The sequence below is a fragment of the Notolabrus celidotus genome, chromosome 9 (assembly GCF_009762535.1).
Source record: "Notolabrus celidotus isolate fNotCel1 chromosome 9, fNotCel1.pri, whole genome shotgun sequence".
Lineage (NCBI taxonomy): Eukaryota > Metazoa > Chordata > Actinopteri > Labriformes > Labridae > Notolabrus > Notolabrus celidotus.
The window spans coordinates 19,951,940-19,977,123 of record NC_048280.1 but is presented as its reverse complement, the minus strand read 5'-3'; the positions used below and the strand labels follow the sequence as shown (position 1 = coordinate 19,977,123).

Sequence of the window (25,184 nt, the reverse complement as noted above, 5' to 3'; positions counted from 1 at the left end):
ACTTTAATTTTTCATCCACGTGTGAGAAATGTGGTATTGCTAAACTACAAGGCTTCTCTATTTGTTGAATTACATCTTAGGTTGCTTCTAAAAAAAATGCTTTTTTCAAGAGTCCTTTCAATAAGTAAAAGTATTGCTTTTTTAATGTGATACATTTCTGAGTGTTAAAGTAAATAGACCAGGCAGAGTTCTTGAGAATTGACTACCTCAGAGAGGTCCGCAGACAGCAGAAGTGCCAAAGATAAGCTTTAAATCATCGTCTGAAAGTTCTGGCATTCAACACTTTTCGAGGAGGTGCTGCTATACATATCATTTGTTTAGCAAATGGCACAGAAGCAAAACTTCACAGTGCACAGAGAGGACAGAACAAGAGAAACTACCTTGGTTAGACAGGGGGAATAACTAAATAAGTGAAAAAGCTTGAACACTTCAAATCATCACCTACTATCTGTACAAGAACTATAGAAGGTCAACCTTAACAATGTCTGGATAAGGCAAGCACACATGTATAACTCATATACACAGAGGAAATGCATCACAAAGACTGATTAACTGTACATGGACAATACAATAGGCTGGAGGGAGAGAATCACTCATAAATTATTATCTATAACTGGACTATTCATTTACATTGTTCATAAATTCACCCATATGCCTACCGTTTCTCTGCCAAGCTTCTGGGCCTGTCCTACATTAGTCATCCCTGCCCTGAGTGTGTTTCCTGAAGCTGGCAGTACATTGTAGGCCCCGGGACCCGGAGCCTTTGGTACTACCTCCTCAAAGCGCTTGGAGCGGTTCTGAAGACTACAGCCACCATGGACATTAAGCTGAGGAAACAACAGAGAGGAACGAACAGACACAGGGATACATTGAGGGTGCATTCAGTTGTATATTTCCTTGATAAAACTCTGCAAACACTAACGTAAACAAAAATTGTTCTGTAATTCTATATGTAAACCCCATGTATCTATTGCTCATACTACTTGTAAAGTTTTAGTTTTAAAGATAACATGTGGCTTTGCCTTAATTGTGTGTAAATGTCTGATCTACAGTACCTTGAGAGGAGACGAGTCATACTGGCCAGGTCCTGGTACCATCATACTGGACTCACTGATAAGTGGCTGTCTGCTGGTCAAAGACAGAAATGGAGCATAGCCATCTGCAATAAAGAAAAACACAAATAGATCACGCAATTGGCTATTGTGTTTTAGCAGATGAGCAGAATACAGGAACATAAACAAATCCACCCTAACCTTCCTTGTGATACAACACTGCAAGATTATATTGGCCTGAATCTGTGGGCTAAATACCTGTACAGTTTGAATTATGAGCTTTAAAAGGTGTGGGACTTTTGTAATAACTTGATTCAAAATTTAAGCTGTCATTTCAGTTAGCTTAGTTTCTCAGGAAGCCCAGCATTTTCATGTGCAGCTAACTAGCTAGGATCACTAGCTAGCTAGGTACTATCAATCAAGCTTTATTTATAAAGCACCTCTCATACAAATCAAATGCAACCCAAAGAGCTTAACAGCGATTGAAAACCCAGAAAGAAGCAGAAATAAAACAATGGCAAGACATATTAAGGGTAAATAATAATACTAATACAAATAATAATAATAATTCAATAAAAATAAAAATAACAAAAATAAAATAGAGACTAATGCACACCAACAATAAAATATGTGTTATTAAAATTAGTTAAAGCGTCAAAATTAAGAATACAAATAGTGAAAATAAATAGATTTAAAAAGGGTAAGGATAAGAGTTGAAAATAAAACTAAGGCTAAAAATATCAATAAAAATTAAGTTGGTTAAATAAATAAAATACATATATATATATATATTGAATAAGATAACAGTTAAAATTACTAAAATAAGTAAATATCAATATTACAGTGAAGTGAGTAATACAATTGTTAAACCCTACATAAAAGTACAACAGTAGTAGTACTGTAGTCTGTAGTAGTCTAGCCTGCTGGTAATACAAGCGTGCATTAGGTATTAGTAAATTGTGTCATTCCTACCTTCCACTGTAGTCTTATTCTGCGTGATATCATATGTTCCGGGGCCGACTGTAGACGCATTGGCCTTCGGTGTCACGAAGGTAACCCTTGGAGCTCGCCCATACATCTTTTACTACACTTTTACCCCTCCTAAAACTACATAGAAGCTAAAATAAGTTGCCCCCGTGAGATTTAGAATACTTCGAGCTTACTTGAAGTCCAAACATTCCTTCACTGCTATGTTGTCAGCCCTGTCATGTCTGTACGCTACGTTACCCAGCGTAAGTCGTTGCTAGGACACAATTAGAAGTTGCACGTCGCACTTACACAACAGCTGGTGTTTCTGCAAATGAAGACAGACAGATAAAACCCCAAGACTCTAGTATGCTGCTTATTTATTTCACAAATGTCTTTAAATATGAATAACTTTTTGTTATGATTATTTCATAACATTTGTATTTTATTAATAAAGATGATGATTCCAGCTACTTACTGTTCCTCACATTTGCTAATCTAGCAGTCAGGCTAATAAAGAAAAGTTATCTGTCCAGCAAGAGAATTTTATTGGATTTCTCTAAATAATTGATTCAATGTTTCAGTTTTGTTAGTGACATAACCACATACGTTTCTTATTTATTCTTTTATTATTTTTGAGTTAAGAATTTTTTTAAGTGTCGACCCCTAGCAAAGTTTTTTGTTGCATTAGTTTTCATTAGATTCACATCAAACATGCAATTTCTCGCTTTAACTTCATGAGAATTGAAGGACTTAAATCTAAGACAGTAAAATTAATGTAGCTGTTTTAAAAAGGTAATTATTCAACTTTTTAAGATTGTATTGTCATTATTACCGTTAAAGGTTTGACTTGCATTATTTGGCCTTGTTGTGCCACTCTTCTTACCACTCCTCTTGTTATCATAATTTGTAGTTTTGACCTACTTCCTCTCACACCATAAGACAGCACCAAAACACAGTTACTTTTGGATAATGAGAACTCAGGGGAAAGCAATCTAAGACACAAGTGCCTCTCTCAGCAGTGAACTGCATCTTTATTTGACTTTCTGCCATGTCTAATAAGCACAAGGTTTGGCACACTTCTATTTGATTTGACAAATAGTTTAGCTTACAAATGAGACATTGTCAGAACGAAGTGCATTAGAAAGTAAAATATTGCTTACTGAATTTAGACTCATTTTGCATTTTAAGTTGTAGTCTTGTTGTTTTAGTAGTAGTCTAGTTGTGGAATGGAGACTTTAGGACATGCTGATGCAATGGTAAACTGATTTGTCTAACCATTTCTGTGTGTATGCATGCAAATAATGCTCAATCAGAAGGCTCAAACTTTTTGGCCTGAAACTTCCTTATTCTGTGAAAAACAACAGCCTGGGCAGGATACAAACAGCTGATATTGATGACGTTAGATTAAAAAGGTATACAACTCAGTTAACTGATGATGTGCCTACATCACCCCCATTTTAGCTCATCTACACTAGCTGCCTGATGATTTTGGGATTGATTTTAATATTCTTTTATTGACTTTTAAAGCACAACTCTATATCTCAGAGCACCTCTCAATATCTCAGAGCTTTTATCCCCCTACAAACTTGGATGCAGTCTAAGGTCCTCTGGCAGTGCTCTGCTAGCTGTTCCAAGGACCTGACTGAAAACCAAAGGGGACATGTCTTTTTCAGTCAGAGCTCCTACACTCTGGAACAGCCTGCCAGAGGAGATCAGACTTGCAGAATCAGTCCCTTGATTTATGTCATTACTCAAGACACATTTTTACAGAAAAGCTTTTATTGAGTGATTTTATTTAATCTTAACTCTGAGTTTGTATGCCCTTAAGCTTTTATTAATTTTTATTTTGAATTGCTTCATTTTGCTTTGCACTTCTTCTTGTTTTTAATCACCCATTGTAAAGCACTTTGTTACCTGTATTGAAAAGTGCTTTATAAATAAAGTATTATTATTATTACTATTATTATTATCATTATTATTATTATTATTATTATTATTATTATTATTATTATTATTATTATTATTATTAACTGATGAGAAAAAGAAAATTGTAATTGCACTGAATCATTTTGTCTTTAACAGAATTTTGGCTGTGAAAAAGGAGCAGCAATTGTTGCAGGTAAACTTCATTTACCGCTCAGTTGATTTCATTGCAGTTATTTATTAAATTGTGCATATAACTCGAATTGTATGTTGGTTGAAAATGCGGGGACATACTGTATCTTTGGCTTCACATAGAATTTTGTTTGATGTGCATTGTGCAGGAAAGTCTCGTGATGTCCCAGCAGTAAAGCTTTCACTTTACCACTTGAGGGCAGCAGCAAACTTCACATAGATCGACTCTGCCTCCAATTCACAGACAAACCAATGACTAGTTTAAGGGTAATCGGAAATGTCAGAAACAAGCATGAAACCAATTGATAAAAATACAATCAGAAAATACATTTGAATAGTTATTCCATTTAATAGTGTCGTTATGAGTATTGTCATAATTTACAGCCACACCACCAATGTCTTTTGAAAAATCAAAATCAAAGGCCAACAAAGGTACATACCGATAACAAGCCGACAACTCCTAATGCAGAAGCCAGAAGTCATTCGACCCATAAAATACATCAACGATCATTATTTAACAGCACTTGTGTCACGAATTTACGCAAATATCGCCGAAAAGCGTATCCCATTCATGATCCCATCACAATAATTCAGCGAAGTAGGAGTTTACGATGCGTACCTGAAGTCCACACAGGTCATCACCACCATCACAGTCGGTCGGGCATCCCTCTACTCATAGGTGTCACTTCAGGCAGCTGTTTTACCTCGCTATTTGGCGAACCATTTTGATACACATTTCTGTCTGACACCTCGGGGTTTTGGTACCATGAAGGGGATCAGGTTTCTTGTGGTTTTCTTGGTGCTATCTGTGTCTCTGCTGTGCACAACCGAAGCGGCCAGGAGCAGGACCAGCAACCAGAACAGCTTCCGACGAGCAGCTAACGGAATCTACCAGACTCTGAGCAGTGTTTTCGGAGAGGACAACATCCGAGGGTTGTATAAGGTGAGTGTGGGACATTTATACTCAGGATCAAAGGTATATTTATCATTAGCTTGTTGGGGCTAACGTTACCAGCCAGCGCGGTATTGTGGTCTGTGAATGGCTAACAGGAAACGCGCGCCTGGGCCTGTCAAACCATTTCATGGATGCCATCTTGAAAAATTAGCATTTATCTAATTTTCATAGGAAGATGATGTCAGATAATTGGACATTTCCCTTACCGGTAAAACCAGATATCCTCTCACATGGTAAATATTATGAGTTTGTTGTGAAACTTGCTAATTTGATCATTAATTGCACTGAGGCCACCATGTCACCGCACAGATGGCATGTTGCCTCAGTGGTCCAGGCCATAACAGCTGTTTCTTTATGTTAACTACGTCTCCTAATTCTTACAAAGCTGCTCTTTTTGTGGACACTGCATTAGCATGCATGGTCTGATTGGTTCAGCTGTACTTCCTGCATTTTTAAATTCAATGTCAGTTCCTGTCTGTGGCCGCCAAATCAAACGAGAGAAGTTATTTCAAGCTGCTTACGCCACCATGAACTGTCAGTGGAGGGAAACAAGGTCCACACCTTTAGATGAACTGACAGATAAGAAATGTAACGATAAGCATGTTCGACAGATATTTCAAAGGAACATTAAATTGGTTCCTAGAGGAAAGTTTCTCTGGAGATCTAAGATTGAGAACATTAATTGGAGGAGAGCCTTGCTTTTACCTTATAGATGCTGTATCACAAACAAAGTTAAGGAGGTACACTTCAAAGTACTACATAAAATGTAACCTGTTAACAGCCTCGTCGCTAAGTTTACAGCTATTGAGAATGAGTGCAACTTTTGAACTATCCAAAAGATTATGGAAAGACATTGAATCTCATTTTTTCTCAGCTGTTTATTATGTTTATTCTCTAAAATTCAAAGACATTGTTTCACTTCTGAAGTTTTCAATTTTGCTTCTAGAATTCAAGTCCCTTATTAAATCGTTTCTTTGAGTCAATGACAAAAAATGCATCACATTCATGAACTATTATAACACCATTTTCCCTGAGACTCCTAGGTAAACAATTTTTTACATATTTCTGTATATGTTTTGTTTTTTTGTTGTCATGAGTGTTTTTACTCTATATGTTACAATGTTACAATGTCATTTAGCAGATTCTTTTATCCAAAGCAACATACAAACGAGAACAAGAACAACACGAGCAAAGATCTAGACAAGAGGAAACAAGCTCAGTAAGAGTAACAAAGTGCTTCAAGTCAGTTTGGGTGCAGGTACTGCCAAGCAGTGTAATGCAGAAAAGTAAATAAGGATTTTTATTTTATTTTATTTATTTATTTTTTTTTTTCTTAATGAAATAAGGAAGATCTACAATGAAGCAACCAAACAATTTAAGACCTTCCATTATCATCATCAACAATTAACTTGTCATCACAACAATAATGACCAAAGTACCAAGTGCTGGGTCACTCCAGAGCTGAACACAGGTTCCCAGAGTAGAGCAGGACAGTGCAAGGCAACTGTAGCTGGAAGACATGATCTGCCACTGGGGACAACAGTGGAGAACAGTCTAGCTAAGTGCATAGTGCTTCCTAAAGAGCTGGGTCTTTAGCTGTCTTTTGAAAGTAGAGAGGGATTCTGCAGATCGAGTCGATATATACGTAATTGTTGGTGTTGTCATAAGTGTATTTACTATATATATATATATATATATTGTATTGTTGTCCTGTCTTCTGTATGTATGATATGTTTATATTATTTAATCTGTCTTCACTTGATTTATGTGTTTGTTCTACTACCTGTATATGAACACCTTTACTCTTGAATAATAATAATAATTTTAAAAAAAGTCCACCCTTAAACAGCGTGTAATGAAAGCCTTTCATCATTGTTTGACAGATTTAGTGGTAGCAGTATTAAAGTTGACAGATTTAGTGGTAGCAGTATTAAAGTTGAGAATGACTGAGTATTTTACATTAAGTCTTCTAAGTTAACATCTGTGTAATGGTGATTATATCTTTATGGTGAGGGAGGTGTATGAAATTATGAATGCTATAATTAAAGGTTGCTGTGGTATTGTCACCATGCTATTGAATTGAGCCTAATTAGTGTAATTCATTCAACACCTCTGTTTAGGCTACGAAAAGTTGGAGGAACTGTGTCAAGTGTGTGGGCAATAGTGTGGAATTCTTCCCATGAGGAGTCTGTGTATGAATTTGATCACGGTTTTAGTCTGTCTATTGTAAAATAACAAGTTTTGTATGGTTGTAAAGTTGGTTAAATTTACTGCTGCAAAGAGCATTTATAGATGCACATTATCTTCTTTGATTTACCCGCATTACCATTGTTGCAAACCTTCAACTCTTGTTTCAAAGTTCAGTGTAGTCCATTCTTTTTAGGCCCTAGAAGACAGGGCAATGTAGGTGGGTAGCAGCTGTGGGTAGCAAGAGGCTTCAAAGCAGTGTTATGCTTAACACTAATGATATGTATTAAATGTGGACTGTAGTGCTAATACAGTTTTCTGGCTAGCAGGATACCGTGATAGTGTAGTTAAGGGCAGCTACTGTGAGAGATACTGCCCTTAACTACACTTCAGACCTTCTTTTCATCTCAGTTCACTTCATACAGTTGAAGACGTGTTTACAGCAGTTCCTATGTTATGTTATTGACATACATTTATAAAGGTTATGACAAATGGTCTTCATCTGTGGTTCTAATGATGATTTGCTTGACAAAGCCATGTACATTTTCTTGTATCGTTTTATTATTTGTAGGTGTATAGAGTGATATAGGTTAAGAGTACAAAATGAAATTACTCACTCTTCTGTCTGCCTCTTTTTGGTTCTGTAGTTTTTCTCCAAAACAACAGAGAGGTTCGTCCATGGCGTGGACTCTTTTCTGGACACCATCTGGAAGATCTGGTCTGATTTGTTGGATGTGATGGGCATCGATTGTAAGTTTTAATATTATCACATTGCTAAGAGATGGAAGGATGAGATGTTAGACTGCCATTCAAGAATGTACATTACCACATTTAAAAAAAATGTACTTCCACTTCTCTTTTTCTTTCCTCTGTAGCCTCAAACCTCAGTCACTACTTCAGCCCCACATCCCTCACCAACTCTCCAGCACGTGCCCTGCTCCTGGTTGCAGCTGTACTCTTAGCCTACTGGTTCCTCTCCATGTTTCTGGGGGGCTTCTTCTACCTGCTGCATGCTGTGTTCGGCCGCTTTTTCTGGTTGGCACGTGTTCTGCTCTTCGCCTTGTCTTGCCTCTACATCCTGCAGAAGTTTGAGGGTGACCCTGAGCGCGCGGTGCTGCCACTATGCTTCATCATGGCTGTGTACTTTATGACGGGTCCTGTGGGAGCGTACTGGCGTCGGGGAGGTGGCGCAGGTTCACTGGAAGAAAAAATCGACCACCTGGACACTCAGATCAGGCTGCTTAACATCAGGCTGAGCCGGGTCATAGACGGCCTGGAACGCAGCGGGGAGCAGTAGGTTGCAGCCATGCTGAGGGGGGAGGGAGGGGAACATGTACAAGCAGCTGCAGCTGATGTCTGAATGCTGTTTCCTGAGCACATCAGCAGCAACACAACCACTGGGTATTTACAACTCTATTGTAAGATGGGGACAAAACTAGATATGAAAACAGTACTTCAACTTGAGTTGATTTTAGTTACAGAATACCTAAAAATCCTCAAAGGCGTGGACAGCTTAAAGCTTACACAAATCAACCACTTCTTTTTTTTTTTTCCTCTTCTCTGAGCTTTGAAAGCATTTTGGCTACATCAATGAATATATCAGAGAGATGATCATGGTTGTCTCAATGCTGGCCTCGGCTACTTTTTAGACACTCCCAAATTGGGGCTTGTATTTCTTTGTTTGGATAAGAATCGTCCTTGCCTTTGCTAAAGCATATTGTATGTTACCTTGTTTGTTTCTGTCATTGTGAATAACCTGGGGGCTATGATCGTTACACAGGTATGACCATGAGTTTTTATCCCTCAGCTATAAGATGGAAATGGACTGGGTTTATAATGCAGTGGACCAGTACAAACATTGTAATTCTTAAGTGTACAAAACCTCAAGATGTTAGATAGTTATTCATAAGAAGATTTATTTATTCCATTTTATGCCCAAAATGTTAAAATCCTGTAGATCTAGTTTGTTTCATCAGCTCATTATTCAATAGTGGCAATAGTTTGACATCAGGACCTCTTTTTCATTATATATGTTTGGATGTATATATATGTGTATGAGTGTGTTTGCATCTTGATGACCTCTGTGTGTGTGTGTGTGTAAAGCGTGTACATTTGAAAAGCACTATCAAAAAGACACCATCAGACTAGAGGAAAATGTAGACATGCAGCAATATCTCAGGGACTCAACTAACATCATCTAAAACTGGGAAATGAAGTATACTGAAATCATGTCATGGTAACTTTGAGGCACTTATCAGTTTGTCAGATTTGGTTCAAAGTCTGTTGACAAGTAGGTATAGACTATGGGTCACAGCTTATGTTCTTGCATCATGTTGAAATTGCTGAGATTGATCAAATCAAAGATTGAATCAAGCTTTTCATTCATCTTCGATCATCGTCAGAGTTAAAGTGCAGATGGTGGTCCTATAGTATGTTGCAAAAATAGTGGCTAGTCCTGTGCAATCCCATTTGATCCTGTCCATTCATTGAAAATGTTTTAAGATAATATGCGATACTACTTTCACAAGTAACATAATGAGATATTTACAACCAGCCTGATCGATACATACAATTATGTGCTATAGAAACATGCTTAGCATGCGTCACTGTAGCCACCATAATTAGTTTGAAAGGACTTTGCCTTTTTCTAATGTATGCTGTAACGTACTGTCATGAAACACTGGTTCTTTTTGCCATGCACCTATTTTTGTCTCCATCTTTTCATATTCCTCTTGTCATGTTATGTTTTGTGAGTTCACCTTTTAGAATCTGGTCTATGTAAACATGTTTTTTTTTTTTGCCAAATGACCCTAATGCTGTGCAGATTTTTTTGGGGGGAATTGCTTCAATGAGTAAGATCAACCTGAAAAACGGTAGGATAGTGAAGTCTCTTTAAGTTGACACTGCTGAGGCCAAAGAAACAGACAGTATTTGTATCCTTGAGATTCAAATTAACAAACTTCTCAGCAACAATCAGTATAATTGAGATGTATTCCTAGTACATGTTCCACATTGTAGTAAGAGAGCAGTGTCCTCAGCACATTCAGAAAATTACCATTGCATCTGATTTTTAATGTATTCAGTACAGTATTTGTTTATGATACTCCCATAACACATGTTGTGCTTTTCATCTTCATCTTGTATTTAAGGCTTGGTGGGAAAAAAGTGCAGCGAAAGCAGTTTAATATTTGAGTACTGGTTGACTTCATGTGTCGCTTGTTTGAGAAGATTGAGAACACACTCAGTTTGTGTGTAGCCCAGTTAGCCAAAACATGCGGGCTGTTCTTGCATGCTATGTTTCTAATGCGTATAATGTTATGTTATACATGTCGTTGACTACTAAAGTAGAGAAACCATCCAATTTGTAATATGTGATGAATTAGCCAGAGGTTGATTATATTAGAGATTTGTATTATAAATAATCAAGATTGCACTGATTACTGTACTGTACTGTATAGACCAAATTATCACAATTGTATGTAATTTATTATTTTTTTGACATTGCAAGACCGAACTGGACACAGACCTTGATTCTTTTTCTCATGTGATCATCTCAACCATCCTGTAGATCTAGTAGTTACTAACATGTTACAAATATTAAAATGTATCATTAAAAGCTGACTTGAAAGGAGTACAGCTGACTTGAAAGAGGAACTTGATCCTGGTGTCCTGTAGTGTGTGGCTACATTGTGTAGCCATTAACTTGTGTATGTTCTACTAATGGTAGCTGTGTGACTGTGAAGGTGTAGATAGAGTTGTAAAAATCCTGTTAGTTATTGAAAGAAGAAAGATGAAACATATTCTCTTTAAATACACAGTCTCCCTCATCCTGTTTATTTACAATGTAAAGCTCTGCAAAAAAGCTTTACAGTTAGTGAGACAACAACCAGCTTGAAAACCTTTCATCTCATAGAAGAGACACTGTAGCTCATGTACTTGGATTCATTCTTACTTAGATGTTTAAACATGCAAACATATTTTTCTCTTGGTTTCTCTCAGCTCCAGATTGAATGCTACATTCAGAATATATTTATTTCTCTGTTAAATAGCTAGTGATTCATACATTCAATGTAATGTATGCTACTACTATTACTACTCCTATTATTCCATGTAGCCTGCTTTTTATTACATGCGGTGCCAATTTTTTTTGCTATACTAATTATTTGTATCTGTTGATTCTTGAGTAGTTGTTGATTTTTTATTTCATCTGTTAATATTTTTACACCTTTTTATCCAAATATTTCTGTACTTCAGTGATGTGGTACTCACCAAACTGTTCTGCCTGCTGTTGTCTACTTAGTGAGGGTGAGTGCGTGTCTTTATCAAAACTCTGTTTTCTTGTGGTCGAAGTGAAAATGAGGTCCAGATTTGAATAAATCAAACACCACAGTATGATAAAGTTTTCTTTTTGATTCATTGGCCATATGATGATGTAGTAAAGTCGTGAATACATGTATGTTCATTGAAGTATTTAAAATCATTTCAAGCTTCTGAAACTAAGGAATCTACTGATGAGTTATACAGTCAATCTACATATAGTACAAGAATTCAGCAAAACCAATATTAAGTCTTATGTCAGATGATAATTTGTTTCTTTATCTTTGAATGAGGACATAGTATGCACTGATATATCTAGCTTGGATGGGTTTTAGATGGATGCTCATGTTGAACAGCTCACTTGACAAGAATATATACCTCCAAATGTTCTCTTTAGCTACAACTTCAGGTATCATTTGGGTCTTCTGAAGGAAAAGGAATCTTAAAACTAATCCTCTAAGACAGGGGCGTCAAACTAATTTCAGTTCAGGGGCCACATACAGCCCAAATTGATCTCAAGTGGGCCGGACCAGTAAAATCATAACATAATAGCCGAATATTTTACTCTTTAAGCCCTGAACCCTGCTGCGGACACACCAAACACACAGGTTTCCCAGTCACAGTGTGTAAGGTTAACAGCGAAAGAACAGAGATTATAATAATGAAGAAGGTAAAGTTGACTATTATGAACCCCCCTGCTCTAGCATGAACAGTTTACTTGCTGGACAGTGTTGTATGCAGGCGACTAGTGCTAGTGCTAGTGCTAGTGCTGGTGCTGGTGCTGGTGCTGGTGCTGGTGCTGGTGCTGGTGCTAGTGCTAGTGCTAGTGCTAGTGGTGACGGAGCGCACCTATGATATGTAGGGCATTCGCATGATATGTGGCTCCTTTTTTCAAAAAGGGTGGATCCACTGCTCCTGCTGTTTCAAGTTTACAGATATGAAAACTTTAGTGTTGATTGGATCTTGAAGTGCTCTAAAAAGTCTATAAATTTCCACCGGATTATGCAAACTGCAAATATTCTCCTGGAGCGTCATTCAGGTGTGCTCCATCAGCACTACGATTGTATGTGCCCCCCAGAGGAAAAATCTGAAATAGCAGTTACTTATTTTGTGAAATTGCAGTTAATGTCTTCTCTGTCATTTTTTCACTTTGGGAAGTCGTCCACAGGCCAGATTGGAACCTCTGGCGGGTTGGTTTTGACCCGCGGGCCATATGTTTTGACATCAGTTGGGACAACCATTGGCAGATCAAATCCACTCTTTTAGCACACTGTCATAATGCACATGAGGCTAACCGCTGCTGATGGAAACATGATCAGTTAAACCAGCAGCTTTCTGTGCAAACTTGTTGAAATACACCACCGACATTATAAGATGGCTCTAGTTTTCTGTCACACAGCTAGCACAGTGTGCAGTGCATTTATTTTCTATGCACTGAGGTACATTTTAACAGTATGCTGATGGTCCATAAAGGATTTAACTTGTGAGGGGAAAAAAACACCATATTTAATGACAAATATGTATGTAACACATACATAAGTTCTGATTAATTGATGACTTTTAGACTGATTATTGTCCAAACAGCATGCACTTTTTTCACTTTCCTGCCTAGGAAGAGCCAGTTTTCAGAAGGCCTAAACAAATGTTTGCCTTTACAAACAGTAAACAACCTTAGACGAGCATACAGACCATCTGAGAGTATAGTTCTCCTGAACCAGTTGCCTCTCAAATGTCTTTAAATATGAATTGGTTGATAGGACAGTTGCTCCTCTAAAACAGGTGGGAACTGGGGTATCCACAAAGATAAGGTAGGTAATGTTTAGTTGCAAAATTAAACTGTTGAATGTACAGTCATGGCCAAAAGTTTTGAGAATGACACAAATATTACATTTTCACAAAGTCTGCTGCTTCAGGGTTTTTAGGTGTTTTTGTCAGATGTTTCTATGGTATAATGAAATACAATTAGAAGCATTTCATAAGTATCAAAAGCTTTTATTGAGAATTACACAGAATTCATGCAATAAGTCAATATTTGCAGTGTTGACCCTTCTTTTTCAAGACCTCTGCAATTCTCCCTGGCATGCTGTCAATCAACTTCTGGACCAAATCCTGACTGATGGCAGTCCATTCTTGCATAATCAATGCTTGGAGTTTGTCAGAATTTGTGGGTTTTTGATTGTCCACCCGCCTCTTGAGGATTGACCACAAGTTCTCAATGGGATTAAGATCTGGGGAGTTTCCTGGCCAAGGGCCCAAAATCTTAATGTTTTGTTCCCCGAGCCATTTTGTTATGACTTTTGCTTTATGGCAAGGTGCTCCATCATGCTGGAAAAGGCATTCTTCATCACCAAACTGCCCTTGGATGGTTGGGAGAAGTTGCTCTGGGAGGACGTTCTGGTACCATTCTTTATTCATGGCTGTGTTTTTAGGCAAGATTGTGAGAGAGCCCACTCCCTTGACCGAAAAGCAACCCCACACATGAATGGTCTCAGGATGCTTCACTGTTGGCAAGAGACAGGACCGATGGTAGCGCTCACCTCGTCTTCTCCGAACAAGCCTTCCTCCAGATGCCCCAAACAATCGGAAAGGGGATTCATCAGAGAAAATGACTTTACCCCAGTCCTCAGCAGTCCAGTCCCTGTACCTTCTGCAGAATATCAGTCTGTCCCTGATGTTTTTACTGGAGAGAAGTGGCTTCTTTGCTGCCCTCCTTGACACCAGGCCTTCCTCCAAAAGTCTTCGCCTCACTGTGCGTGCAGATGCACTCACACCTGCCTGCTGCCATTCCTGAGCAAGCTCTGCACTGGTGGTGGCCCGATCCCGCAGCTGTAACACCTTCAGGAGACGGTCCTGGTGCTTGCTAGACTTTCTTGGGCGCCCTGGAGCCTGTTTGGCAACAATTGAACCTCTCTCCTTGAAGTTCTTGATAATTCTATAGACGGTTGACTGAGGTGCAATCTTACTCGCTGCTATAAACTTCCCTGTTAGGCCCTTTTTGTGCAATGCAATGATGGCTGCACGTGTTTCCTTGCAGGTAACCATGGCTAACAGATGAGGAACAATGGTGTCATGCACCATCTTCCTTTTAAAGTGTCCAGTCACTCAATCATGACAGATTGATCGCCAGCCTTGTCCTCATCAACACCCACACCTGTGTTAATGTGTGTGACACCTGTGTGTCATTGAAATGATGTTAGCTGGTCCTTTTGTGGCAGGGCTGAAATGCAGTGGAAATGTGTTTTTGGTGATAAAGTTCATTTTCAAGGCAAAGAGGGACTTTGCAATTAATTGCAGTTGAGCTGATCACTCCTCATAACATTCTGGAGTATATGCAAATTGCCATTATAAAAACTGAAACAGCAGACTTTGTGAAAATTAATAGTTGTGTCATTCTCAAAACTTTTGGCCATGACTGTACACCTCAAATACGAGTGTTTTTACTCATATCCTAACAACAGTATCCTAAAACTTCAATCACTGTTGATCAAACGATATTTAAAGAAACTAAGTGCAAGGAGATTTTTCATGACATTTTTTATTCCAATTTGTGACAATTGAATAATATTTTATTAAAAATGAGAACACTCAAGTATTTTGCATAGTAACTTTTAACAACACATAAACTGGATATCAGCACAAGGCAATAACTAATATTAGCTTCAGTTAGAAATTTTAGAGTCTGTTTTTTTTACTCTTTGGTTAAATTCTAACCCAAAAAGAAAGTATGTTAATTCATTCTTGTGCCGGTATGCATTTGGTCTAAAGCTTAATGTTAAAGCTACAGAACATGCTAATATACTCTGAGTTTAACATTATTATACACATATTTCTCATGACTCTGTAGTAGTGATGAAAACAACGTACGTTTTCACATAGTTTTTGACAAATAATACAAGTCTGACTGCACCTATTACATTTTTAATCCAGGAACAACTAATAACATACTCTTATTATGAAAAGTAACACCTGACCAAATGGCTTCTCTTCCTGCTCTCAGAGAGCTTTAAAAAAGACTAAAAATAACCCTTGTTTGTCCTTTCTTAGTCCAGAGAGGCTGCAGTCCAAGCAAGATCATTTCTATTGTTTACAGTCTCATCGGTTTGTAGTTTGTGTTACTCACAGGGCTGGATAGCAGCTATGATTGACGTCCAGATTGCTTAGCTGCACAAAAGCTGAACTCTGCCGTCATTCATCACTGTATGGCGATCTAGCAGCGCAAAAAATATGTCACTAGAAATATATAAAAATTGTAGAAAAAGAAAGAAGCACAATGAACATGGTGTCTGTATCCAACGATGGTGCTTGGTGAGTCACTGGATGTTCACGTTGCAGGGTTCAGGTTGCTCTATGCTCTCCCCAGGTATCAGAAGCGTGCCACAACTTTGATATCCAAGCCACCAGCTCCACCTGAACCTCCTCCAGAACCCTGAGCCTGGTTTGAACCTTGGCCCAGCTGGATATTGTGGAGGCCAGAGTTGAAGCTGGCACAGAGCAGACTGTTGGATTCAGTAGGAGCCAGAGCAACCAGAGGGCCGGCACCATCTAGAGACAGTGTCCCAAAACAGACTGAACAGGGGATAAAAAAAGGGTTGGAGCAGATGAAGAACCAATAATATCCGTATTAGTATTCATGTATGCAAGTCTGTAAATATATATATGTCTTTCCATGAGATGGTGTTACCTGCTGTGTTCTGATCCCAGATTTTAACTGAGCTGTCATGGGAGGATGTTGCTACCCGAGCTGTGCCACCAGGAGGTGTCGGAAGAAACATAACGCAGGCTGTGGTCTGGAGATGGCCTCTGTACTCCACCACTTTACAGCCGGGCTGACGCAGGTCCCACAGCTAAAAACACAAACACACTTCCACTGAAAACTAATGGCAACTGTCCACTTAAAAGTGTGTTTGACCCCATTTTTATTCAAAGCTTATTCAACCACCTGCTAACTTCCTTATCTCTCCATCACCTGTGCATGTACACGGATTTAGCCAACATCCACAAAAACCCTTCCAGTGCTCTCACCGTGGCTTCACAGCCCTGTCCTCCAAAGCCGTTGCTGCTGGACAGCAGGTAGTTTCCGTTTGGGGAAACGTCACAGTAGGTCTGGATGTATTGCTTGGCTGGGAAAGTGTTGGTTACCTGCCATGCACGGCTGTCCCACACCCTGTGCAGAAACAGTGTGAAAAAACACACTAACACATGATCATAAGGCACATGTACAGAACATTAATATCAACGAGGCATCTTAACACCCTTTGAAAAACACATTTTAATCAGACACTTCTGATTTTTCAACAGCTGGAATAATATTGTTTAGAGAAAATAGAGGAATTATGATCAAATAGTGTCTCGTAACAAGTATTGGAGGAAAATATGTTCAGCATTTATTGCTATTATAAAGTTGTCTGAATAAAGTAAGGGCAGAGATTATTGGCTAAGCATCTGTTTGTTTAGTGTTAAGTTATATTGGACAGATAGAATCTAATAACATTATGCTAACCTGGTAGCTAAAAGTACACAATAAGAGTCAAATCACAAGCCCCGCTGATTCAGTTAAAGAGAAATGTTTATATTTTTGCACTTCTCCCATCATCTGTGAGACAGAGAACACCCTGCATATTTTGATTTCTTGGTATGGAAGAGACAGAATGAAATGGTAGACAATCAGTAATAGAAACTATTAGAAATGAGGTAAGGTAAGCAATTAGGACATCACTACAAAGCAACAGTCCAAATGTTATGTTCAGGACCATAATTAACAGTCAGATCACAAACTGCTGGGATGACCGGAGCAGACTTCTTTCTACACTTGTAACTCATCATGAGCTCTGAGTCGTCATGGCACTTTAATATAAAATCTTATTTATAGTACTAGGAACATTCCACATCTGCCTATAATTGTAAGCTAACACTGGCTTCGTATGCAACAACATTTTTTATTTAAGATAAGATAAGATAAGATAAGATATTACTTTATTGATCCCCCGGGGGGGAAATTCAGTTGTTACAGCAACCCAGACATAAGTACAATCAAGAAAGAAGTTTCAATAAGTACAAAATAAGTACAATAAGTACAAAATAAGATTAAAAAAAAGAATAATAAAAAAGTACAAAATAAAAATAAAAAATAAAACAAAAAATAAATAAAACAAAGTAACATAAAATAAATTTAAATGCTTTAAGTACAACAGCAGACATATTACACATTACCAACTGCAAACAAACTGGATCCCCTTACCTTACAGTCTTATCTTCAGAGGTCTGGACTATAGAGGAGCTGTCTGGCACCCAACACACATGTGTTACCTGAACAGAGGAAAGTGGAGAGTTTAATTAGAAAGTCAGATTAATTAGCTTATGGTTTCATCTTTTTTTAGACCCAGGTACACACTTTAGCAGTCCATCAAAAGCACATATTGTTATTCTCACCAGGTTTCGGGAAATGTTTTGTCTCTGTTCACATTTTGCAGACTCTATATCCCACAGACACATCCAGTTGTCACGAGAGCCGGTACACAACTTTCTCCCATCTGGAAACCAAAGTAAAAATCAGGTCCATGTGTTCTAAGATCGATAATATGAACTGCATAAGAGTGTGCATAAAGTTACAACATCACTCTGAAAGGAAAAGCCTCTAAAGTCCCACACACCATTAAAATATACTCTAACACAAATGTATTGAGAAATACATAAAAATACGTCCATACACTGAAAGGGAAATAGCTTTGATAGTTTTCTTTTCAAACTTAAACATTAGATATAAAAAAAACAAGTCTAGTCAAGCTGAAAAATGCATATTACCACTGGCATAATGTTGAGAAAATACATCATTTGCTGTTGCAGCATCTTGACTGACCATGAGATCTCTGAGGAGATACAAGACTATCAAGCCACTTCAGAAGAAGTCTCTGACACATCTAAAAATACATTCATACTCAAGACTCTTATATACTTAGTGCCGCAAGGAATGTGGACAATATGCACAGAGATATTACATTGTGACGACTGCAAATGATTCTTTGTTTTTGAAATGTTTTTGGTAGCAGCTGTTTAAGATCAAAAGGTTTGTCATCTGCACCATAAGATAAAACAGTAAACAGTTGAGGTAAAAAAGGGTCATCTCGTACTCTGATACAAAAACATATATACACATATTTTTGACTTAACTTGAGGAATAAAAAATAATTTACAACTTCAGTTCAAATATTTATTCATGACTGGTGTGTCCCGCCTACCAGGGCTGATAGCTACTCCATTGACCACGAGCTCATGGCCACAGAATTCTTGAATCGGATCATCCCCCTGGTTTAGGTCCCACATCAGGACTGTCTTGTCCCGTGAGGCACTAAAGATCCATGTGCTACCTGGATAACACATCACCTATGAAACACACAGGGAAAGATTAAAACAGGAGACAGAGCAGAGGATGCTTATTTGTACTTTTACAGCATCACTTCATTATCAACAGTATTGATGTTACCTTGGTAACCTCTCGGTTGTGACCCTGAAAGGACTGACACATCCGGCCTTGCTTCCAGTCATACACCACCACTGCCTACAGGAGCATAGAAACACACAAGCATGCACCACACATGTTAATCAGATATTTAAGTAATAACCACAGAATTTCATCTTTCAATTATCCTGTACTGACTATAATAAACATCTTTTCTTGTGTAAGAGAACTCTCAATGAGAGATCTAACCACTACTACACTAGTTAACATATCACTTGAAGAACCAGAGTTTTAAAAAAATACACCAGTGATTAAATACTGAGATTAAAATTCATTTATTTTGAAGAAATTTTCAACCAGTGTATATTAAATGATTTACCTGGTCACTCCCACCAGAAACACACAGATCTGGAGTGAGATTGGTGACAGTGTTGATGGACCCTTGATGGGCAGGTTCATACTGAACCACCTGACTGTCAAAGCTGTTATCAGCCTTCTCCCCCTGAGATGCCCTGAAAAAAAGCACCAATATAAAAAAAAATCTTAAAATAAATAAGTTCAGTCACATTTTTTTTTACTGTATATACATTAATTTATTTATTGATGCAGGTGGATATTACTTTGATCTAGTTTGTGCCTTTTATCTGTTTCTGGATTATAGTCAAAAACATGTTCCTTTAAAAGGTTTTACTGTGTTCACCCCTGTTTTTAAGCTGAATGATTGAATCACAACTATCCTCAAAATATGAACTGCATTAGTTGATGATTAACTTCTACATTTTTTTTAAACCTTTATTAATATTACACTGTGTGAACAAGTTAATGGTGTATATATCCACCACTGTCATCAAATAAGAGGGAAATAATCAGAAAGAAAAAAGGGGTTCTCAAATATTTTTTTACTTCAGTTTATATATACATGTATATATATACATATATACATACTACATTGAGGAAATAAATATATCGAATGGAAGTCTGATTATATGGAATGAAAGACATTCATTCCATATATTCAGACTTTATTCAATATATTCAGACTTTCATTCAATATATTCAGACTTAATTCCATATATGCAGTGTTTCATTCCATATATTCATACTTTCATTCAAAAAAATATATAGACTTACATTCCACATATTCAGACTTCATTCCATATATTCAGACTTTCATTCCATATATTTAGATTTTCATTCCATATATTCAGACTTTCATTCCATATATTCAGACTCTCATCCATATATTCAGACTTTCATTCCATATATTCAGACTCTCATCCATATATTCAGACTTTCATTCCATGTATTCAGACTTTTATTCCATATATTCAGACTTTCTTTCAATATATTCCGACTTTCATTCCATATATTTAGACTTCCATTCTATATGTATTTATTTCCTGAACGGCTTGCTATATATATATATATATATATATATATATATATATATCAATCACCCATAGTGTGACCTAACTCCTCCCTGCTATAATTAGTAAGAAGTGCATATAAGGTCAAGCTGTTGGATTGATGCACACATCTTACCTGTACAGCTCAGACCTCTTGCGAAACTTGCTCTGCAGTTTGCCCATTTCTGCCAGGATCCTCCAGCCACACTGACACACAGAAAGCAATGCCTTAAAAACTATGACAAAAATCACTGAAGCATATGCTTCAGTAAGCAGTGATGGTAGGTAACAAATCGAGCATCTTTGGATCTCAAAATTCAGTCAGAAAAATGTTATCTCACAGTAAATGCTCATATTAAACACAAAGAAAGTGGTGCATCATTGTTCACTCAGGTCATTGAAACATAAAACGTTACTAACACTATGAGTAGAGAAACCATTAGGCTCTGTTCCTACGTGTTATCTGGGATAGGATCAAGTTCTCATAATTTCCATTCCCTGATTAACAAACAGTGTTGTATAATTACGGGGCTCACCTACTTAAACATACACTGACATTCCCACTTAAGTTTCTTGCAATGATATATCTTGCATAAGAGAAAGACACACCAGTCTTGAAAGGGATTAAAGCACACGTCCTCACGCAAACACTACTTTCTCTATAACACATACAACAAAGCCTCTCTCTCTTTATCGCAGCGTACTCTTCAAACAAATCGACAGGAAGGAGAGGGCTCAAATCCTATTAGAGTCGCATCATTACTGTCACAGGGAATTAGTCGCTCGAAAACACCTGTTATGAACTGCCCTGGCAATCATTACGCAACAACAAAAACAAGGAGTTTTAACGATGAAAATATCGGCGGAAAAATTGCCCATGACATAGTAATCATGCAGTTCTGAAGATGAAGTGGGACACGATTTCTTACCTGTCACTAGCAGGTGTGGTCGCTGTGAGCCTGGACACTATTGCTAGCTCAGTAGCATGCTAACTAATCTTTATCCGTCATGCCAAGAAGTATGATTGACTAGCAGCACAATACAGTGGATATACAACCGATCAACCGTGCTAGAGTCGTTCTGGAAAGATCCGAGGAGGGTTTCCCATACACTGCCATGATACTGACTCGTCAAAAGTGCTTCTGAAAGTCCACAGAAGTGTGTTTTAACTCCATGGGGCCATCCCTCCCTCCGTAGCGACCAAGCAGCGACGCTTTCTCGTATCTAGGCGAGGGTGGGGTCACGTGACACAGGGCAGGAAGTAACCCGAAGCTCTTCTCCTACAAAATAAAAGTCTAATGTGCTGTTTATAACATTTTGAATTTATTTTTGCCTTTCTGGCTGTTTCCTACATTCAAAATAATCTCGTTTGCATTCATTTAATTTGAACATGTTTTCTGTTAATGATTATTCACATTGAAAAAAAACAATATTTTTGATTATTTAATATCATTTAAAGCTGCTCTTGGTTGGAATGGTGTAAAAAACGTCACTTTTTTTCTGCTGGGTTTGGAGAAAAGGTCATAATGCCCATCGGTACTCATTGGTAAGGGGAGTAATTTAAGACTATTGCAAAATATCTGCATTTTCCAATGCCTTTGTATCAAGCAATGTTCTTCTTCTTCTTTATTTATTGAACCATGTAAAAGACTTATTGAGATTTAAAACTTTTTTTCGAGAGTGACCTGGCCGAGACGACAGCACAAAACAGGTTACAACGCACAACAAACACACAAAACAACACAAATAAAATACGGTCACAGTTCCACATGGTTACAAGATTACACAGTGCAATAACAAGATCCAATTGAGCTTGTTTCTCTGTCTTTATGATTGACTTGAATTTCCCCAGAGTTACAAGATGTGTCAGTTTCAAGTCCTTCTGCACATCATTCCAGGTAAATGGGGCTGAAATTTTAAAAGCCTTTTTGCCAAGCTCAGTTCTGACTCTCGGGACCTGCAACTGTATGATGTCCTGAGAGCACAGGCCATATCGACTGAGGTTTCTACCCATGTGTACAAGTATGTAGGGAGAAGTCCAAGAATAGAATTATAAATAAAAATCAGCCAGTGAGAGAGATGGACCATACAAAGATGGACAATGTGCGACAGCCTATAAGGAACAGTGACGTTATTATTCCCCTCATTCGTTATGACGGACCAAACATAGCAAATCTCCAATCCTCTGTCCTGATTGGTTAAGGGACGGCCCCTACTACATCCTCCGTTTGGTTATGAGTCTGGCACTATCATGACTGCACATGCCAACTGTGTTCAGGGCAAGCGGCAACCTCCGGTCTAAAAATATTGTCCAATGCGGAAGTATTAAAAACTGCAGTTCATCGAGGATCCGCTTGAGGCTCGCTCCGGAAGTACTGGAAGTCACATACACATGAATGGGAAAAAGATGATCTTTAAAGCAGAAATAAACATATTTACAGCCTAGTACAAAAGACGAGTGTAGTCTGAATAGTTCATTTCTCGATGTGCTTTCACTGTGAGGGGGGTGATTTTTTTTCTAACACGGCAATTTCGAGGATATTGAGATTACTAGTCTTCCAATGAGAGGCACAGCTGCCTGTGGGAACACTGCAGCTGTTGGTTAGGAGGCTCAAACTCCGCCTATTGTCACACTGGCTCCACAGAAGCAATATGGCTCCCGCCGACGATTGGCCTCAAAACAGCGCTTCAGAAACAGATGGGTGACGTCACGGATACTATTCATCCGTCCATATTTTATACAGTCTATGGTTCGGGGGCTAAGAGGAAATCTGGTTGAGAGGGATACTGTTGACATTGGAAGTCCCTCTCTCTGAACAGATGTTTACTCTGTGACTACCAACAGCAGCTTTAATTCTACCAGTCAATTCAAAATGCTTTGTTAAATTGGGTAGGGATCATAGACTATATATAATATGCAATACGAAATATACAATATTTATTATCCATTATTTAATGTCAACGGTAGGGATCAAGATGAGCATATTTCTCCTAATATTCAATACATCATGGAAAATTACAGAATATGTCATTTCTACAGCAAGTTAAATTGACTATATTAACAATTATTCAAGAGAACATCCCTTAAGATTTAACATATTTATAATTGTAATAAGTATAGTTATTATAGTTCATCATTTTTATTCAACTGGCTCAATAATGTCTGTTACTCTGTAAAAAGACACATTCTCTGATCCTAAAATGAAATAATAACAAATAAATAAATACAAAAATATCACAAAACACGAGTGGCAACATAAGAAATACATTTTTAAGTATAGCTTTCCATCTACTGGGAAAATTAAGGGAATACGTCATTTCTGTGACCTTAATTTGGTTAGTTCAGACATTATGATTAACGAGTTCAGATTAACCTTATGTCTGCAGGGTGATCCAAATCCAAAAATGATACAACTGAAGTTAGTAAATTAACTAGTTTCAACATATGTTTTAGTGTGGCACCCTAACTTAAGACATAATACAGATATGGTACAACATGCCACTGGTTATGAAAACAATGAAGAAAGGAAAAATGTTTCTCTTGAGAATGTATATATCTAACCTCGTATTGAGAGTAATTGTGTTTGTACAGTACATTGAATGACTCACATCCTCTTGTAGCTACATGTCCTCATCCTGTGGTATGTTGGAGAGGGAAAGAAAATCTAATGTTAATATTGTTCTGATGTTCACAGATGTAGATCAAATAACAAATAATGACACTTTAAATCTCATGAGTTCAGAAAGTTGGTAAAAAATAAAGTGCAACAAGGTTTCCATCCAACAAGACTTGGGTGTTTGGGTAAAAGTCAAGATTCAGTATAACACAATTGTGTTTAAATGAATCTTGATTCAAATTCAGCTGAAGAACACTTGACAAGTTAAAAGGTTACCAACCTTTGGCTATGTGTCCCACTTGAGAGCTACTTTTCTGACCTTCTTTAAAGACGCAGGTTGAATGACTCCCCAAGGTGGATATCTGGGACACACCAGACAGGTCCCTCGACAGCCAACATTAATTTTACAAGAACCATTGAACAGGTGTTTTTTCTACCTTTTATTTTATGTGGTAGGCCTAAGTGTGCTTCGCTGTGGCTCTTATTGGTCGGTAGAAAAATCAGGAAAGCTATTACTACCTTTGACTTCACAAACTAGATTTGTATCACATTCAATTTAGATCTGACTCACTGGGATGTCCCCATTTAAAAAGTCTAAATAGGCCACTTAGTTAGGTTACAATCAACACAGTTCAATACCTATGTGAGGTGACCTCAATAGTAACTTTATTCCTAGCAAATGGTTTGAGAGACTATACAACAGATCAACTCTTGAACTAGTTTGTTTGGCATTGTGTTGATTTAATTCATAAAATGGAATTGCAAACCCGTGACTGCACTGCATAGTAGGTCCCTAATCTGATTAGAATGCCTGTTTTAAACATAAACTCACTTACCAATAACACTTTTTGCATACTGTGAAACATGGATGTCCCTTCTTCGTGGGAGGAGAAGCTGCACTGACTGACTGCCCAGGTCCCAAATGGAGGAAGGGGGCTCTGGATGAGCCTGAATTAAAAATGTAGATTTTCCTTTTATTTTTTTTCTAAATTATAACTTTTAGAGGGATAGTAAAATGCCCGAATAAATATGATTTTGGAACTTTTCATCTGGATAACATATGGAGTCTCCTTCAAAGACCCCTCTCACTCTTACTAAATGTGCAAAATG

The 25,184-nt window shown here is 37.8% G+C and overlaps 3 protein-coding genes across 9 annotated transcripts in view; 1 reads left to right on the top strand and 2 right to left on the bottom strand.

Moving 5' to 3' along the window:
- The window catches only part of stpg2 (sperm-tail PG-rich repeat containing 2), a 67,625-nt gene extending 65,316 nt beyond the window's left edge, over positions 1–2,309 (bottom strand). The window contains exons 1-3 of one of the 3 annotated variants that reach the window (XM_034692994.1): positions 2,025–2,309; positions 1,056–1,159; positions 660–827 (exon numbers count right to left, since the gene is read on the bottom strand). In XM_034692994.1, the coding sequence (XP_034548885.1) occupies positions 660–827; positions 1,056–1,159; positions 2,025–2,130 (378 nt within the window). In that variant the 5' untranslated portion in view covers positions 2,131–2,309. Of the gene's footprint in view, positions 1–659; positions 828–1,055; positions 1,160–1,253; positions 1,433–2,024 lie in introns of those variants that run through there. The other 2 variants (XM_034692995.1, XM_034692996.1) reach the window with 2 other exon arrangements.
- Positions 2,310–4,554: 2,245 nt separating this feature from the next.
- Positions 4,555–11,673, top strand: bri3bp (bri3 binding protein). The gene is made up of 3 exons (XM_034692868.1): positions 4,555–5,079; positions 7,926–8,028; positions 8,154–11,673. The coding sequence occupies exons 1-3, from the start codon at positions 4,903–4,905 to the stop codon at positions 8,573–8,575; spliced, it is 702 nt and encodes a 233-aa protein (XP_034548759.1). The 5' UTR covers positions 4,555–4,902; the 3' UTR covers positions 8,576–11,673.
- A 3,824-nt stretch (positions 11,674–15,497) lies between these two features.
- Positions 15,498–21,714, bottom strand: wdr31 (WD repeat domain 31). Of its 5 annotated transcripts, none has more exons than XM_034692925.1 (10): positions 21,387–21,714; positions 20,594–20,664; positions 19,431–19,563; positions 19,076–19,150; positions 18,831–18,975; positions 18,025–18,125; positions 17,834–17,901; positions 16,618–16,759; positions 16,277–16,439; positions 15,498–16,161 (listed from the first exon to the last, which is right to left on the bottom strand). In XM_034692925.1, exons 2-10 carry the CDS (start codon positions 20,638–20,640, stop codon positions 15,959–15,961), a joined length of 1,077 nt encoding a protein of 358 aa, XP_034548816.1. In that variant the 5' UTR covers positions 20,641–20,664; positions 21,387–21,714; the 3' UTR covers positions 15,498–15,958. The 5 variants fall into 5 exon arrangements, with proteins under 5 accessions (XP_034548816.1, XP_034548817.1, XP_034548818.1 ...); XM_034692926.1 differs by having other exon boundaries at positions 21,585–21,710; XM_034692927.1 differs by lacking the exon at positions 21,387–21,714 and adding an exon at positions 20,998–21,104.
- Between the last annotated feature and the right edge of the window lie 3,470 nt (positions 21,715–25,184).

Coding starts and splice junctions, on each gene's coding strand:
- wdr31 (XM_034692925.1), bottom strand. CDS start 20,640: ATGGGCAAACTGCAGAGCAAGTTTCGCAAGAGGTCTGAGCTGTACAG. Junction 19,564..20,593: donor AAGAGGTCTGAGCTGTACAG/GTAAGATGTGTG, acceptor GCTTTTTTTCAG/GGCATCTCAGGGGGAGAAGG. Junction 16,162..16,276: donor CTGGGATCAGAACACAGCAG/GTAACACCATCT, acceptor TCCCCTGTTCAG/TCTGTTTTGGGACACTGTCT.
- bri3bp (XM_034692868.1), top strand. CDS start 4,903: ATGAAGGGGATCAGGTTTCTTGTGGTTTTCTTGGTGCTATCTGTGTCT. Junction 5,080..7,925: donor ACATCCGAGGGTTGTATAAG/GTGAGTGTGGGA, acceptor TTGGTTCTGTAG/TTTTTCTCCAAAACAACAGA. Junction 8,029..8,153: donor GGATGTGATGGGCATCGATT/GTAAGTTTTAAT, acceptor TTTCCTCTGTAG/CCTCAAACCTCAGTCACTAC.